The sequence below is a fragment of the Microtus oregoni genome, unplaced genomic scaffold (genome assembly GCF_018167655.1).
Source record: "Microtus oregoni isolate MIOR12 unplaced genomic scaffold, Mior012 000012F_ref0000307, whole genome shotgun sequence".
NCBI classification, from domain to species: domain Eukaryota; kingdom Metazoa; phylum Chordata; class Mammalia; order Rodentia; family Cricetidae; genus Microtus; species Microtus oregoni.
In genome coordinates, this window is record NW_024543071.1 from 30,950,710 (window position 1) to 30,967,885 (window position 17,176).

Here is a 17,176-nt window from a genome sequence, read left to right on the forward strand (position 1 = left end):
AGGGTTTTTATCACCCATGTCACACCACAGACGTACAGAGAATTGGTCAAAAAAGCAGTGTATTTTCATCCTTTTACTAAAGACTAGAGACAATCACACAAAGTTTTCTTAGTGACTAAAACAAATTTGGCTGAGGAATAATGGCTTTTAAAAGATCTCAATAAAAGATAAGAATCCAATATCTAATCCAGGATGTATGTGTTCCTCCTGGAACTGGTCGGCCATGTTTTTACTCCAGGGCTCGAGTCTGCTATTAATGAGATATGAAACCCAAACTCCAGCTGTGTCCATGGACTCCTGCTGAGCTTCTCTGGAACACAAGGTTTTTCATTCTCCCACGGTCTACTAGAAAGGAACAGAAGTGTCCCCACAGTCAGAGAGGACAAATCAGCCACGAGGTCAGGAATGAAGACCTATACAAGCCAACAAGTACTTTAGAGACAGACAGACAGCTATCACCATACCTTTACCCAACCCAACATACAGACAGAACATTTAATGAAACCATGATTGAGTAACTGGTGAATCGGTGGCTCCATTACTTACCCACAAATATCTAATCATCACTTGTCTTTCAAAACCAATGCTAAATCTGTCATCAAAAATGAGCTGATGTGGCAAAAAACAAAACAAAACAAAACAACAACAAAAAAAAAAAAAACCCTGCACCAGACCTGGCTACACAAGATTCCTGACAGGCCATGTCTTGAGGAGGCCCTCACTTCCTGCCTTCCCTGCTCCCAGAAGCAAGCACAAGGCTATGCCATGCTCTTCAGGAGACTCCCAGCTTTAATTAGGTTAGAAACAGCCACTAAGGACCAGTGCTTACTTAATTCTGAAGCAATTCAGTCCCCTTGATGCCACTGTGAGAATGCCGACGTTCTGTCACATGACCACTGAGCAGCTTTCAATGCCAGGCTTGGCTCAGGTGAGCAACTGCAATGTTAAACAATCCTCTACTGTGTGGTCATTCTGCGGACTGTACCCATAACGTGCTCCCTTAGAAACATATTTTCCTTTTCCAGCATCTTCTCTTCCCCCACAACCTCCTTCACCTCAGACATGACAGAGTGAAATGTGTGCTCACTTATGATTGTGTTTATTGTGCCTGTGATCAACAGTTTGTGGCCACGAAGAATGCAGTCAACCTGTGCTGCATCTACCCAGAGAACGGCAGATGCAAAATGGTAACTGGCTGAAGTCTTTCCCACTGCCCAGTTCTCACACAGCCTCCTCCATGCTGTGACAGCCTGGGTCTCCTCTAGATGGTCTTCAGTACTCTAGAAATACTGCAAATTATCCACGTAAATCCAGATTTCTACCTTGACAAATCTGAAGGTGAGTCCATAAGAATGTTTGGTGCATGCGCAGGGGAAGGAGGGGCATAAAAAGAGAATACCCCTAGGGCTAAAGAGGTGGCATGGTGGTTAAGAACACTTGCTACTCTTGCAGAGAACCAAGATTAACCACAATACCCACACAGTGACTCAGAGTTGTGTGTTGCAGGGGATCTGACAACTTCTTCTGGCCTCTGCAGGCACAGGTATGCATGTGACACACATATATACATACAGGCAGGACACTCATGCACATAAAATAAAAACAGATGAGGATAGAGACAGGGAGAGAGAGAGAATGAGAAGTCAGTGTGCCGGTCTCCATCTCACTTCATTCACCCGCTTCTGTGTCCTACTGAACTTCACTCACTTTTCTGACTGCTCCATTTCTCTCCTGTCTCCATTAAAACCTATTTGTTCTATGTCCCAACAGATCTCTGCTCATGGACTAATTCAATGAACCCCTCAAACTAGTGCATTCTAAACACCTAGTGCACAAGCACAGGTTAGCTCGCTAGTGTACGTGCTTAGAAGGAATAAAGAGGGCTATAAAGACATCCGCTCCCTTCTTCAGACTGCTCCTTTCCCCACATCTGCAGAGGCAGGGGCATACCCTGTAGATTTCTTCAAGCAGCAGCTTCGCACAGTTCCTGCCGAGGTCCTCAGGAAGAACTGCTGCTCCCTGGCCCTGGGGATTAGAGGCCAGTTCAGCGCTCAGGAAGGTACCATTGGTAGTCTCTGCCACCAGTGACAGTCCAAAGCCTGGAGACCTAGTGATTCAAAGGCAGACACTGAGTAAGTAAAGGCACACATGGCAGCAGACAGCGACGGGTATGCCTTCTTCATTAAAGAAATAAGACTACCGAGGTGCACAAAGCAGAATCAAGGCAAGAGACAAGTTTGCATTTCCATCTCGTACTTTCTCCCTCCCTGCCTTTTGCAAAGACTCTCAATGTGTTTATAACGATCACAGAATATGATGTCAACAGGCTTCTAGGTACCGAGCATGCACCAGGGCTATTTCAATTTTGTTGAGAAGTTACCACTGCCTTCATTTCACGAATGAGAATATGCTGGGAATAAGCAGCCTGAACCAGGTCCACTCTGTTCAAAAGTGACAAAGGTAAGTCTCAAATGCAGGCCCTACAGATTCCAGAGTCTAAGGAAGTTCTCCAGTGTCCATTCGACCCTCAACTACAGAGCCCATTCAGAACTTACTACAACCATCTGCCTTCAAAGCCTGAGAAATATTAGATGTTTCCATAATGACAAGCATGAAACCAGAAGAGGCAAAGGAGTTCCACCTTTGCACTTTTGTCTGGAGAAAGCACTAAAATGAGAATTTAACTAACTATAGTCAATGAGCTAGCATTGTGGTCTCTGCCATGGTTTCTACAATATAACAGCTAAAACCTAATCATCTTGTCCAGGACCACAGCTGGCTCATGCATCCAATAAGCAAGCTTCCCTGTGGAGGGAAGCTTCCACAGCCAGGAACTGGAAGTATGCTGGGTAAGCACCTAAGATCCTGACCTCACAAAAAAATGACAACCAATTTAGCCAGAAGAATGGAAAATAAATAAATAACCAGCCCGTAAACAAGAAAAAGAAGCACCTCTCCACAAATCTGCCAGATTTGATGCTGAAATGAACTTTGTCCATTGCAAAGTAAATACACCCCTCAAAAAGCTTTCTCAATGGCACAGTCCATACACAATTGCAACAGTGCTCAACGCTGTTCTCAAAATGTTTTCTATATCCAGAACACTGGCCAAAATGATTCCAGAAAAACTAGAAGAATAATTATGTTTATTTCATTTTTCTTTTTAGAGACAGTTATGTAGCCCCCAGCTGGCCTCAAACTCACAATCCTGCTGTCTCAGCCTGCAAGGAGGACTAGGATTGTAGACATGCACCACCAAAGCTGGCTAATGATGCTCTGCACGCACGGTAGTGACTTCCTACGTGGAAGAATTCTATTGCCCAGATTCTAACTTCTTGAAAACAATTATCTACTTAGTCAGAGGTTTGTACCACCTACCAAAGCCAAGGTTCCAGAGCATCTGACTCATATTTAACAAACATCAGTCATCACTAGAGACACGTATAAAATTCTAGTGCGACATACAAGACGCCTTTGAGTCACAAGGCAAACCTGCACATCTAGCTTGGAGGCAGTGTGCACACAGCATCACTGAGGATCACACTGGCCATTTGCAAAGCTCAGCTTCCCAACACAGAAAAAAATCACTTATTACTTTTTTTTTTTTTTTTAAGTAATGACTGTGTAAGTCACAATGTACCAAACTGGGCCAATGTGCATGATGGTCTAAGTACTAACAGCTGTTACTAAGAGGTGCTGGCTCCCAGGGCTCCAGGCCTTGAACACCACATTGTAATGACCCTTCCTCCTTGTGTGGCTCCATCACTTGATCAGATTGGGGTAATCCAGACATGATTTAACAATGATTTATGACCAGTAACTTGGAGTTTAAAGACTAAACATAAATGAAAATCGCATATTGCTTTTATACATAACTTTCTAATGGACTTTGAAGCTAATGAACATCACGTCCATACCCTGATCTATATGTATGGCCGCTACTCACTATACTATAGCTGGTGGCAGGCAGCACGGCCTCCAGGCCTGCACTGTTTCCCTCCTGCCCACTCCAGTAAAGCGAGAGATCTGAGAACAGACTATCCTGGAACACTCAGCTTCGCTACCACTATCTTTCCCCAGCCCTCTCAATGCCCTCCAAAATAGAACTGACCCATCTATTCCACACCTACAGCTAAGGTAGAAGGCAGGAAGAAAAGGCCAACATTAGGAGTTACCATTTCTATCGTTTGCACTGAGTGCTACACACATTGATAGAACACATACACTCTCTTTAAATATAATGTTTACAGTTATCCTGGGGATACATCATTACACTCAATGAAGAATGTTCTGGTGGTTGAGTAACAAAAGGTATGGAAATGTCAATGACCTTTTTACCCCCAGGGGGAAGGGCCAGCTCTGTGTACACATCCTTCCAGCCCTGACCTCTGACACCATCACTTTCCACTGGGCTGTGTGAAAGCCAGACTGCTCACTCACACTCATCCCCCCTTCTTCACCTCAGACAGCTGTGAGGGGCTGCCCCTTAGAAGAAAAGCGACTTCTTAACCCAAGTAGATAATTGTAGAATCCAATGTTTTTATTTTCGGGAGAGAAACCTGAAAACTTTAGATTCAAACCAGTAAAATGAGAAGTGAAAAAATAAATAAATAAAAACCAGAAAGGAGTGGTGCAGCCTTCTCCATTGGAAACCTCTTTTAAAGGGCACTCACTTGCCAGAGTTAACGCCTTTCATGTGGTCTGTGTAAATATAGATGTCGGGTATGAACTTGTTGAGGATGCTCCTGGCAGAGTCCACAATCCGGTTTGCCATCTGAGGGGATACGCGCACTGAGTACCTGCAGCCCAGGGTTAAGGAAGTCATGATACTTGGGTGACGGAGCAGAGGGATGCAGGTTAGAAGGCTAGGGGGTTTATGTCATGCTGGGACTTATGATTCCATTGTCATACAACTATTATTATTTAGCTTAATAGTTCCATCATTCAATATTTCATTATTATAAAAAATGGTTAAAAGCCAAGATGAAAAAGAATCTAGACTCCTATAATGAAAAGTATAAAGTCAAGTCAGATGGTGGTAGTGCACACTTTTGATCCCAGCACTCGGGAGGCAGAGGCAAGAGGATCTCTTGAGTTGAAAGCCAGTCTGGTCTACAGAGTGAACTCCAGGACGGCCAGGATTATACAGAGAATCCTGTCTTGAAAAACCAAATATATCTGTTTGTTAAAAGTCAGCTCCCACAGCCCAACCCTGACTTCCGAACAACCCTTTCTCTGTAACTGTTCCACTCTACAGTGTGACGATGTCTGCTTCTTCAAACCACAGCCAGGCTCCCTGTGGAGACCAGAGGACACTCTGGTATCTTTGTGTAGCCAGACTGCTATAAGAAGCCTCTCTAGGAACATAAGGTCAGGCCAGATACCAGAGTGGGGTGGCCCTGGGTCAATCCCAGCCCACTGCCCAGGATGTCAACAGAGGGGACAGAGAGGCAGAAAGTGAGAGTCCAAGGAGTCTGTTGTTTGAAAGACCACAGGTTTTCCAATAAAATTTTCTATTACTTAAGAGTTAGTTACTGCATCTGTGAGGACAGAGGGGCCTCTACTTGCTGTTCTCTGGAGAAAACTACTACCCTGCTTCCTACAAGGAACCCCAAAAATGGAGGAAGAAATTAGCAGAAAGGGTCAGTGCTTGAGGATGTGGACCCATAACCCCAAATTAAAACTTTGTAACAGAGACAGACTCTCCCTGACCCTGCTTCCAAGGTGCAGTGCATCCTCTCTAGAGCTGATGTGTAGATACAGGTGCAGGACTAAGCAATGAGAACAAAAACACGCTGTCTTCCCACCACCATGATAATCCATATGGACTCCAGCACAGTGTCATCTGCCCATTCCCATAAAGCTGTTCAATAATTACTATTAATAAGACACTCAATTTTCATTAGAACTAAGAAACAAATGCTGGCATGGGGCCTGGCCTGTCGCCAGCTCCTCTCCTTGTCTGGGTCTGAACACTGCTAAAGAGCAACCTCCTGGATCCTGCTGTCCAGCCTCCCCAGCCTGCTCACCTATCTCCATCCACGCTGTCTTCACCTCAACTGCCTTCCGTCACTCTTCAGTCCACAGACGCCTCCTGCGTGCAGCCCTCCAGCCAGCACCCGACTTGAACGTACCACGTCTCCCTTCAGACACATCTTGTCCTTACTGCATGAGGGCAGGGGCTTTACTGCCGATTCCCACACAACTCTCCACAGTTCCACTTTTGTACTCAGAAACACTCAATAAATATTTGATTTGACTCAAAGGACAAATCCAAAATGGGGAAAGAGCAGAAAAGGGGATTTTTCAGTACACAAAGAACCCAGTTTCATCACCATGTCTCTGTCCAGAATGCACTTTGGACAGTTTAGACAAACACTTCAGATCTCAGTCTCTGAACTGAGAGGGTGCCATCTTTTTGGAATCTGAGTCTACCCACTCTCCCTAGGATAGCTCAGATGTCCCCACCCCGAGACAACCCCAGAGCACTCACGGATCCCAAAGCTCTTTCACATACATATCTCCTTATTCTATGCTCAAGTCAACCCTGTGACGGGGCCTTACTACAGGGTACATGGGATGTACAACCAAGAGAGACCCTTGCTCAGAGCTAAAGAGATCTGACTACAGAAAAAAACAAATCAGCGTCCTCTTACCCCTCACAAGACAGGGAAAACAGAGGACAAGCGGAGGCTGTGTTTGGGCTGTACTGCACGTACATACATGTGTGAAAAAAAAAGACCAAAAGACTCAAACTAGCTTCTCTACTGACAGGAGAAACAGTCAGATTGTGCCACAAATCCCAACCTCCCCGGCTCTGCCTGTCTTCCCAACCCAGCAGGCTCTCCTGCGTGCCCCGAGCTTCTGTACCTAACTCCTCCACACTGAACCATGAGCTCCGGATCAGCAGCATGAAACAGAGAGCCAGTGGCCTCTCTCCTGTCAGAGTGGGCGGAAGGCAGCCAATAAAAGGGGACTACTCTGTAGTCACAGCTGCAGCCACCAGCAGCTCCTTCCCAGGACCTGTCTCCTTAGTCACAGACCTCAAAGAGGGAAAAGCAGCACTGGGGGTTGGGAGTAGTGGGATGAGAGGGTACCAGTTAAAACCACAGATCTCCCAATGTGAGAACAAGGAGGCGCTCAGTAAAAGCCAAACCAGCCCACAGAAGCAAAACACACAGAATTAACTACAGCTTTTCCTCAGGTTCTGAAACAGGCAAGGTAGAAAAGCAAGCCTGCATTGCTTTGAGCGGCCTGGTAAATGACAGTTTGGATAACTGGGGGCTAGAGAGTTTGGGCTAGACAGGAATGTGACCCAGGGTGCCAGGAGTGCTTCCATGGGCGGATCTGTGCCAGGTTAGGAGTTCTGTCGGCTTCACTCAGGAGGGAGGGACGTGGCACCTCACAAGTTATCTCCTGCCTCAGATTCCACATGGGGAAGGTTCAAAGGACATTAGTAGGGAAAGTCAGGGAGGACAAAGTTTCACCCTTACCACTTCCCGAGACAAAACACCAACAGTTTTCTTCCATTCGATCCCTCGTTCTTTAAAGCACATACACTTATGTCCGCCAGGCCTGACCTTCAATCTCAGGCTTCCAATCCCTTGACCTCTGCCTTCTCCAGAAAGTGTGGGTTCTGCCACCTTACTAAGTGATGCCCATCCTGGCAACTGCTTCATCCTGCCTCTCCACCTCCATCTTGCGCTACCCACCCCCCCACCCCCCCCCTGCCAGATGCTCCATCCCTGGAGGAAACAGGCCCTCTTGCTCATCGGCATCTCCTGCCAGGCTGCCATCATGAAAAAAAATCTCAACTTCATCTGAACCCTTGCGGCTGTCACCTTCAGTCACCACCCCACACTGTGACAGCACACCTTTGCCATTCCTGTCACACCTTTATTCCAACCCAATCTCTGTCCCGTCTTTGGCCTCAATTCAGCACATCTCAATTTGAAAACTCACCCCAACCCTTCCTACCCACCTCCACAAAGTTCTACCTTGAACAAACCCTGCTGTGTGCTCGTAAATGTGAACATACACCCTATGAACAAGAGAAGCCACCACCTACCAACGGTGTACCTACAGCTGCAGTCCTTACACTGCACATGCCTACCTCAGTTAACTTCGTGACAGCCCATGTGGTAGACAGAACAGGTCTGGTGCATCAGTCAACCAACGAAAGGGTGAGCAGCAGCGAGCAGGAGGACCACTAAGTCCCGCCCCTGGGACCCGAATCATCTTGTCACTTTGTCCCAGAGTCCCCTCCCCTAAATTCACTTTTTCCAGCCTACAGAACGCTCAAATCACGAACAACCTTTCTAGTTTGTTTCTGCAGCAGTGCTCATATGTGTACTCACATGTGGAGGCCAGAGGACAACGCCAGGAACACCACCACATTCCCCCTTTTACCTTAACCTGAAACTTATCCAAAACTCCCTTCCAATCCCATCCATATCAGGAGCTCACCAGACTCATTAACCCTGGGCTACTTATTAGGACAGGCTGGCTAGCTAGCAAGCCCTGGGTACTGTGGAATATTATTTTAAGATGTGTTACATTTGTTCATGCTGTGGAACATTTGTTTTAGTGAAGCAAAGATGTGCTGCATTATTTATGTTGCATTGGTTCAACTCTGTGAAGCTGTGTTACTTTGCCTGTCTAAAACACCAGGTTGCTCTCTCTAACAAAGAGCTGAACGGCCAGTACCTAGGCCAGAGAAAGGATGGGAGGGGCTGGCAGGCAGAGAGAATAAAAAGGAGATATCAGGGAAGAGAGATCTAGGAGTGAAAAAAGAAGGAGACTTCAGGGACCAGTCACCAGCTACACAGCAAGTCACAGAGTACTTGCTCAATGTATTTATTTGTGAGCTGGGTGGTGGGCCTCCCGTAAGAGCAATGAGCCAAAACAGTGAAATAACCAACTACACCCAGTGATCCCGTATCTGCTTTCCAAGTAGCAGAGCTATACACAGGCCACTACAACAACTGGGGACCCAAACTCAGGTCATGTTTGCAAGGCAAGCACTTCACAGCCCAAGCCATTTGCCTAGGCACAACCTGTCTTCAAAAGGAAGTGTATTCTGCATGATCTCTTCACCGAGCCCTCTCCTCATCTTTCCTGTGGAGACTCTACACAGAACAACTCTAACTCAGCTGCTTCCCTGTCCCCCCACAGCCCAGAACAGGTCATGTATCTTCCGCCTCCATCACCTCTAAAGAAAAGCTCTTTCCAGGCCTTCAGTTTTTCCCTGCCAAGACGGACTCTTCAGCGCCTTAGCGGGTGCTGGCTTGGGCTTCCAGGAGGTCCAGTCTTTACTTTCCAGTTCTGCAGGCCTCCTGGGGTTCCAGTCTCCTCTCTGCCTTCTTCATGACTGCTGACTTCAAAGCATTCACTTCTGGCCCTCATCTTGCCCCAGAGCTACAGATCCTCAACTCCAATGTCCTTCCTAGACTTGTTCACAGGAGCCATCAAATCAGCATGTGTAACACGGAACTCACCCTCGCCCCATTCCACCCTGCTGTAGCTACTGTCATAGCAACACCCCTACCTGCAAGCCTCGGTGAGAAGCATCAAAGCCCTTCCCAATGATCCCGATCCTCTTCCGTGTGTGCCATGTGCTCTCCCTCTACGGCCTCTCAGTAGCAGCTCTCGCCCATCTTTGCTGTAGGGCACAATACTTCTGTCACCACTACCACTAAGTGGCTGCCATTAGGTGATTTTCCTCCACAACCATACTCTCCAAATATTCCACCCAAGTTCTTACATGACCACTGAAGGTGTCCTCCTAATATGCAAATTTGTTCTCCAGATGAAAATCACTTTTAAATAAAGACCAACCGCTGAAAATGGCCCTCAGTTCTTCACCGGCTCCTGCTCAATTCCTACCCCACTGTGTGCATCAACGGCCACTGATCACCCAAGTCCTGCTGGCCTGCATTACTAGCCATGCCCCAGAGTACCACTTCCTCTGCAAAGGCTCCCTTTTCTCACTGAAGCAGCCCCCTTTATTGCCCTACCTACTTCACAAGCCTCCATCCTCTAAGACTTTCAAATGTCCCTGCTTTTCTCCAGGAAAAAAATGTAGAGGTTAAAAGCCTGGGGTTACTGACAAGGTTTAAATCCCAGATGTGCCAATTAGCTAAGTGACATTATTAGCAAAACAAAGCTTTTCCTTATCTGCAAAGCAGGATACAGTTAACGGAAACATTCTGAAGTTTAACACTGAGGTGTACAAAGTGATCTTCCCCCAAAGGACACAGAAGACGCACTTCACAACAGAACAGAGTGCTAGGATTCCAGCCTCTCCAAAATCCTCCATTGTCCCGGATCCCCAGCTTTTAGGAGATTGGTGTCTAAGATGCAAATAGTGGAAACAAGTGGAGTTGTTCACTCCACGAGGCAAGAAAAGACTTAGGATCCAACGCAAAGGATACGCCATCCCTCTGATTCGCTTGATTTTCCCTGGGTCTGTGAGCTGAACGGGCTTCAGGACCTTCCTTACAGGGCATGAGAAAAGCACTTCACCTCCTCCGCCAGGAGGCATTCCCCGTCGCAAGATCTGCACAAAACAATGAGGGGGACACAGGACAGTGTAGACACAGAAAACGTGGCTTCTCGACACCAAATCCAGGAAGGTTAAATCATCCCCACTGTGCTTTGAAGACACCAAGGATTCTCAGGACCTCTGGGACACAAATTATACCAGGGTGACTCAGACAAAAGAGGCAAAGGGAAAGACTCCATGTAGTTCTAGTCCTCGGCTAATCAAGAGCTGTGGTGTGGTGTGAAGGGCTCAGTACATGTAAAGTGTTTATAACAGCACCTACTGCAGAGTAAGTATCATGTGCCACTGGCTACTGGTGCCATTGCCATTATTAAAGGGTGCCATTATTTATTAAAGGTCTCTCAGTTCAAGGTTCGAAGCATCACTCCTGTAAACCATCATGATATATGATGATTTGAAATGTGGCATGTTTCTTCCAAATAGTTAAATAAAAAAAAATATCTTAGGTATATACAGCCAGCAGCTCACACATTCTTACCTTTAGCTCAAATGACTCTCCATCAATCCCAAACTGTTTCAACAGAGGGAGTGCTGTTGCTTTAAGAACATCAACCTACAAGTTATTTCAAATAAGAATTTTTAATTAAATTTTGAACATGTACATAAGAATTCAAGAAGCAAACAAAACTCAAGAGACAGCTATGACTCACACAGAAAACAAACTGGGATCTCTGTTCATTTTCATAGGTATCACATGGCATTATTTATTAGTTTATTAATAAATATTATTATAACATTAATACATTAATCTTTTCCCAATACTTATGCATACTCTTTTTAACACTTAGAGCCATTGTCTCTCCAGGTCAGAGTGAACCAAATGAACTCCTCAATGTTGAGCCCTAAGAATTCTGATACAGGTGCTCACCGCACATGTGAGGGCTTAGGCGGAATATGAAGCCTAATTACAAAAGCACCGACAGTTCGCAGCAGGACTTTGCCAATTATTGTTATCTGATCCATATCCAAAGGGCCTGGGGAGGCTACACTATGAGAGGAGGCAAGGGTGGTAGCAGAAGAAACCAGAGCCCTAGTTCTGGTCCCAAGCTCAGCCTCTAATGAGCTACATGATCCCGGTCAAAAATATCACAGCAATTTAAATTCCCTTCCCTAAGACATGTGTCAAGCCTTGCTATCTCCACGACGCCACAGTCTAATAGGCTGATTCAATAGTTATCCTCCAAGTGGTCAGAAGGAGAAAGATGTAGAAGGCCTAGGAACACATTTAGAATGGACCGGGTGTGCAGGGACAGAATCCAGCAAATTTATTAAAGGTTCGCTAATTTAATTAAATGTTAATGCTAAACACATCCACAAATACAAGAGGCACGCATCACTTAACAAGGGAGACATCATAAGAAACATGTGCTTGTGGGAAACTATATAGAGCGCTTATGCAAACCTAAACACTAGTCTATTCCAGAGTTTCCCTAAAACTCAGTGACTGGTTTCCCTTCCTGTAGTAACTCTCCCTAATTGCCCTATCTTGACAGTCTCCTCCAAAACTTAAGTTGAACTTTGTCATTGTAACATTTACAGGCCCTTTTAGACACTTTAGTAAATCAGATGCAGCCTTCACTAACAGACAATGGTCAGTATCAGGAAAGTGGCTTATTTCTCTTTGAAACAAAGTTGTGATACAAGGTTAGGTTTGGTTCAATTTCTCACATGTCCCTCTACCACATTACAAAGTGAACCATCTCTTGAACTTCCCAGCTTCCAGAGAGAAGAAAGTTTTTAATTTACCAGCTACCTAGTCCCAGGTACTTTGTAGTAGCAAAGCCCATCGGAATGAGACAGACTCTCCACGCAGCACACACACCTCTGTCAGGGCCAGCTTCTGCCCTCCAGTTTCTAGCTACATACCCCAAGAGAATGAGGAAGAATTAATTACTCATGAAATCCATTCTTTGTGCAGGGAGCAGTGCCACAGGTGAAGAGAGTAGAGAAGATGCCTGAGGCTCCAGGCTGAAGAAGTTACTCTTTCCCCAAATCAGACACCTCTGTTTTAGTCTAGTCAGGTAACAAGGTCATTATCATTATAGCTGGCAAAAATAAAGCATCCCCTATGAGAACAGATTTGCTTAAGCAGGCTGTGTAAAGGTTAAAGCACTGTTTCTGGGGAAATTAATTCATCAACTGATTGTTCTTACTAATACATGAAGTGTTTTTTAAATCTTGTATAGATCAGTGTTTATGAGCATTAGCAGTTATAGAATGGGTATGAAACCGAGGGAGGGCACAGTGTGTTTACCATTATTTGAGACACTTTACCTACCTACACTCTAACAGTGCCAGTACCTCCTGTCCTATTTAGCCAAGGGAACCATTTCCTAGACTTTCCGGACAATGCGGGAGACAGGCAAGAAGCACTGACTTACAATTCTCCACAGGTGACAGAGCACCCTCACCCACAGCTGAAAACGGCAGATTGTGCCCTGGAGTCAGCGTCCTGTGAAGAGTCCACATAGCTGAGTTTCCAGGAACTGAGGAGTAAGTCTGAGGACTTACTGCCCAGAAACACATTACATAATGGGACCACAGGGGGAACCTGGGTAAGCATGAACAGTCACCATTAACTAACTGTTCCTTTCCAGTCAGGAGACTCGCAGCACCCTGTAGCTGCCCTCAGAAGACAGCGTGGCCTGTATCTACAGAGACGACAGATGCCTCTCGGTGACGAGTGCATGCTGTCTGCTGTATGAAACCTCTTCCAGACAGCAAGGGGTCCTAAAGTGTGGACTCCTTCCCTCCCCACAAGACATTAACACAATCTGTGTGACAACTGTGCTCAGCAAAATAAAAATTTTTGTTAGGTATTAAACCACTTCCCTCCTATCTATGGGAAAATTAACATGTTTAGGGAGAAGCTTGCTATTTCCCACAACTACCAACACTCACACATTCCTCTGCCACCCTCATGTCCACTCTGCCTGAAACTTAAGTGAAAAGTCCTTGAGTTAATGGTCGAGGCCCAGATATTACAGGATTGTACGGTGGCAGAGTCCAGATGTCATTTCCTGCCCTATAGCCTCAGTGTTCACATGGGCCTTGCCCAGACTCCCACACTGCAGCCAGCGGAGCCATGCTTCATGTCAAGATGAGACAGCAAGCATCTGCTTTGCAGGTCCATAGACACAACAGAGAAAGGCACCTGAATGTTAGCCATCATCTCCATCTTGATGATCACGGGGCTTGACCCAGCTGGGTCTTGGAGTAAGTTAACCAACTCTGCATCTCAAGTCAAACGGCAGGAGAAATGCCCGCGAAAACAAAACTGTACTTACAAAAGACTTTCTTCTAAGAAACTGGGCTGTGACAACGGACAAAACAAAAATCACACTATGGTTTGACATCAATACTCACCGAAGGGTCAACCTGGTCATTGGTCACTCCTCGCAGGACGATTTTTAATGGGTGCTTCATAAATGGAGCCAGGCAAAGCAGAGCCTCGAGGTAATAGCCAATGCCACGGAGGACACTGCAGTCGTGCTCCACAGACCCACCATACAGGAGGCCAGGCTGGTAATACAAGGTTGTTCCTTAACCGAGAGGAAGAAAAGAACAAACGATGCAGCAGAAACAAAATTAATTATCAAGACAACAAACACAGTGACTTCCGAGGGGAATCTGATCCAAGGCCTCCAGGAACCTCAAATGTCATTCCTGAGAGGCCAAAGCTTATGTCAAGAGCTGACTCACCAGCTCCTAGGCTCTGAACAATAATGAACTGTGGATACACTTTAATACCAGTAATATACAAACTCCTCCCTACACCATGTAAGCTGCCACAGTCACAGGGGAGCACAGCAGGCTCCTGACAGACACCATGCTTCCATCCATCTGTGGACCAATGTCTCAGAGCACCAGTGGTCTACATCCTACACACACCCCTCAAATGAGGTCTGTCACTCACCCCGTTACCAAACACAACGCACATAACCCAGGTCCTTGAGATATTGAACATCATTAGTGGGAGCTATTTTAATATTAGTTAGTGAAATATCTCATCTTATTTTGTCAGTGGACCCTCATCATTACTCTAGTTCAGTTTTTCACATATTCATGCAATCCAAAAATATTCGCACAGCATTTATCAAGGGAAGCACAGCTAGAAAGGGGCAGGTGGACATATCATCCGGGGCCAGTTCTCCATTAGGTGTGGCTGAATGCAGACAGAGGTCAGCACATCTACATGGTACAGTGACACCTGTGACTCCAAATTTGCCTTCTTCCTTAAGAGAGTGAGCATCCAGAAAAGGTTAAGAAGCCTTTATGGAATGTAGGTGGATAGTTCTTGGTGTCAACTAGTGTCTGCCCTACTTCCTACTCAATGTGGATAATGGTTCTAGAAACAAAAAAGGAAAAACCATCAAGGAACTCAAATGCAATCAAGAGGGGATAGTTAAATAATGACTACCCATCTATACAATAAAGTACTAAACCATAACCCACAATAACACAGAGAGCCCAGCATAGGACAACACAACAGCAAAAGCACAATCCCGCTGAACTGCAACATGACTACTGCTGCGGGATATTCTTCTCTATCTGTGTTGCTTTTATTGGATAATGAATAAAGCTGTTTCAGCCAATGAGTTAGCAGAGTAAAGCCAGGTAGGAAATCCGAACAGAGATATATAGAGAGAGTAGGCAGAGTCACAGATGCCATGTAGCTGCCAAAGAGGGATACTGGAACCTTACCATAGGCCACAGCCTCATAGTGGCCTATGAAATGGGTTATTTTAAGATGTAAGAGCTAGCTAGGAATACACCTGAGCTATTGGCCAAACAGTATTATAATTAATATAGCTTTTGTGTGATTATTCAGATCTGAGCGGCTGGGAAACAAACGTGCATACTTCATTACAGACTACCTAAAGGAAAAGTCTAGAAGAGGAAGGAGCTGAAGGGATTGTCAAATTTCTTGAAATTTATTTATATAAATTTGAATCAAATTTTTAAAATAAAGACTTCAGTACTTACAATACAGAATATCTGGGAGTTTGCTGTAAAAATTCAACATGATTGTACATACTAAATTCAAAATGCTTACATATATGGCAAGTATATGCAAAACTGAATGCTCACTTTTGTCTGAAATAGTTACTTGTCCATTATTCTAAATCAAGTGTATTTCCCTTATTTCTTTTCTTCCAGTGTTAAGAATTGGACCTAGGACCTTAAGCAAGGTAGGCATGCACTGTACCACTAACCTACAGCCTTAGTTCTATTATGCCTCTTAAGAATTGAGAGATTTCATACATTTATGCTTATATTTATGGTATAATTGTATGTGTATGCATATATATGTATGTATGTATGTATATAAGTATACCATAAACATGCTGGGTCTTTCCATTTGAAACTAATATATTAATGATTCAGCGTAATGAACTTTTCTTACAATCTCCACTTAGCACTCTCTTGGGTTAGTTTCAAAGGTCCTCTCTAAACATTCATGATGATGATAACGGAAAATGGTTAGTAAAGTGGTTTCAACATAATCCAGCATTTATACCATTCAAAAGAGAAGCAGAGGAATGCCTATGTAGTACACGTAAGGGCTTTTAGGAACAGAGGGAAGACACTTACCCGTTTGGTTGATTTCAATTCGAGAACCATTGGTTAATTTGTCCAACAGTCTTATAAAGCTTGCTTCAAAATCTGTGAGGGGAAAAAAAGATAAACTCTTCCGTCAGGCACCATTTCTAGAGAACACGTCTCATCCAGGTCCTGAGAAGAGGAACCTTTGCTTCTGGCGTCACATCTGAGTTCCTTCTGGAACTGGCTGACACCTCAATCATGGGTTGAGGGACCTGAGGCATGAAAGGGCACTGACGAGAACAATTCAGCTCTCATATCCAACAGCAAATATGTGTGTATATATATACACACCCAGCACTCTATCAATCTAATAGGATGCTTCTTTTACCCACGTAGAACCTATAAAAAAAAAAAAAGCCTGGTATGACAGCACACAACTTTAACCCCTGCACTTGAGAGGCTAAGACAAGAGGATCAGAGTTCAAGGCCAGCTTTATCCACACAGTGAGCTCCAAGGCGACATATAGTGAGACTCTGCCTCAAAACTATCCAACCTGTAAAGAACCTTAAGGGGGCACACCAAATGTGGTGGTTTGAATGAGAAATGTCCCTCATATCCATACTCTTGGGCATTTGGACACTTATAGCCCTTTTTGGCAAGGTTTAAGAGGTTTGGTCATGTTGGAGGAAATACATCACTGGAGAAGGGCTTTAAGGGTTCAAATACCTGTACCATTTCTAGTTCATGCTCTCTACTTCCAGCTCAGTTCAACGTGTGAGCTCTCAGCTTTCTGCCCTAGTCACCATGTCTGCTGCATGCTGCCATGCCTCCCATGACAAGAGGCTCTCACCACTCTGGAACTGTTAAGCCCAAACACTCTGACTTGCTCTGGCCACGCTGCTTTATCATGATGGTTGAAAAGTAATTAGTGTGCCAAAGAAGAAAGAGCAGAAAGCACAGACGTTGTCCTTTCTCCAGAATGTCTAGGAAAAGATTAAGTAGAGGCCACCTTCAGTTTCACAGATGAGGAATTCCCTTTTTCCCCTCTCCCTTTCTGATCTACA

At 45.0% G+C, this 17,176-nt stretch overlaps 1 protein-coding gene across 1 annotated transcript in view; it reads right to left on the bottom strand.

Annotated features, from left to right (window-relative positions):
- Rcl1 (RNA terminal phosphate cyclase like 1) overlaps window positions 1-17,176 on the bottom strand; it is a 45,231-nt gene that overhangs the window by 11,356 nt on the left and 16,699 nt on the right. The window contains exons 2-7 of the mRNA XM_041661463.1: window positions 16,160-16,231; window positions 13,931-14,106; window positions 11,043-11,117; window positions 10,434-10,558; window positions 4,674-4,799; window positions 1,951-2,107 (exon numbers count right to left, since the gene is read on the bottom strand). Coding sequence (XP_041517397.1) covers window positions 1,951-2,107; window positions 4,674-4,799; window positions 10,434-10,558; window positions 11,043-11,117; window positions 13,931-14,106; window positions 16,160-16,231 — 731 coding nt within the window. The remainder of the gene's footprint in view (window positions 1-1,950; window positions 2,108-4,673; window positions 4,800-10,433; window positions 10,559-11,042; window positions 11,118-13,930; window positions 14,107-16,159; window positions 16,232-17,176) is intronic.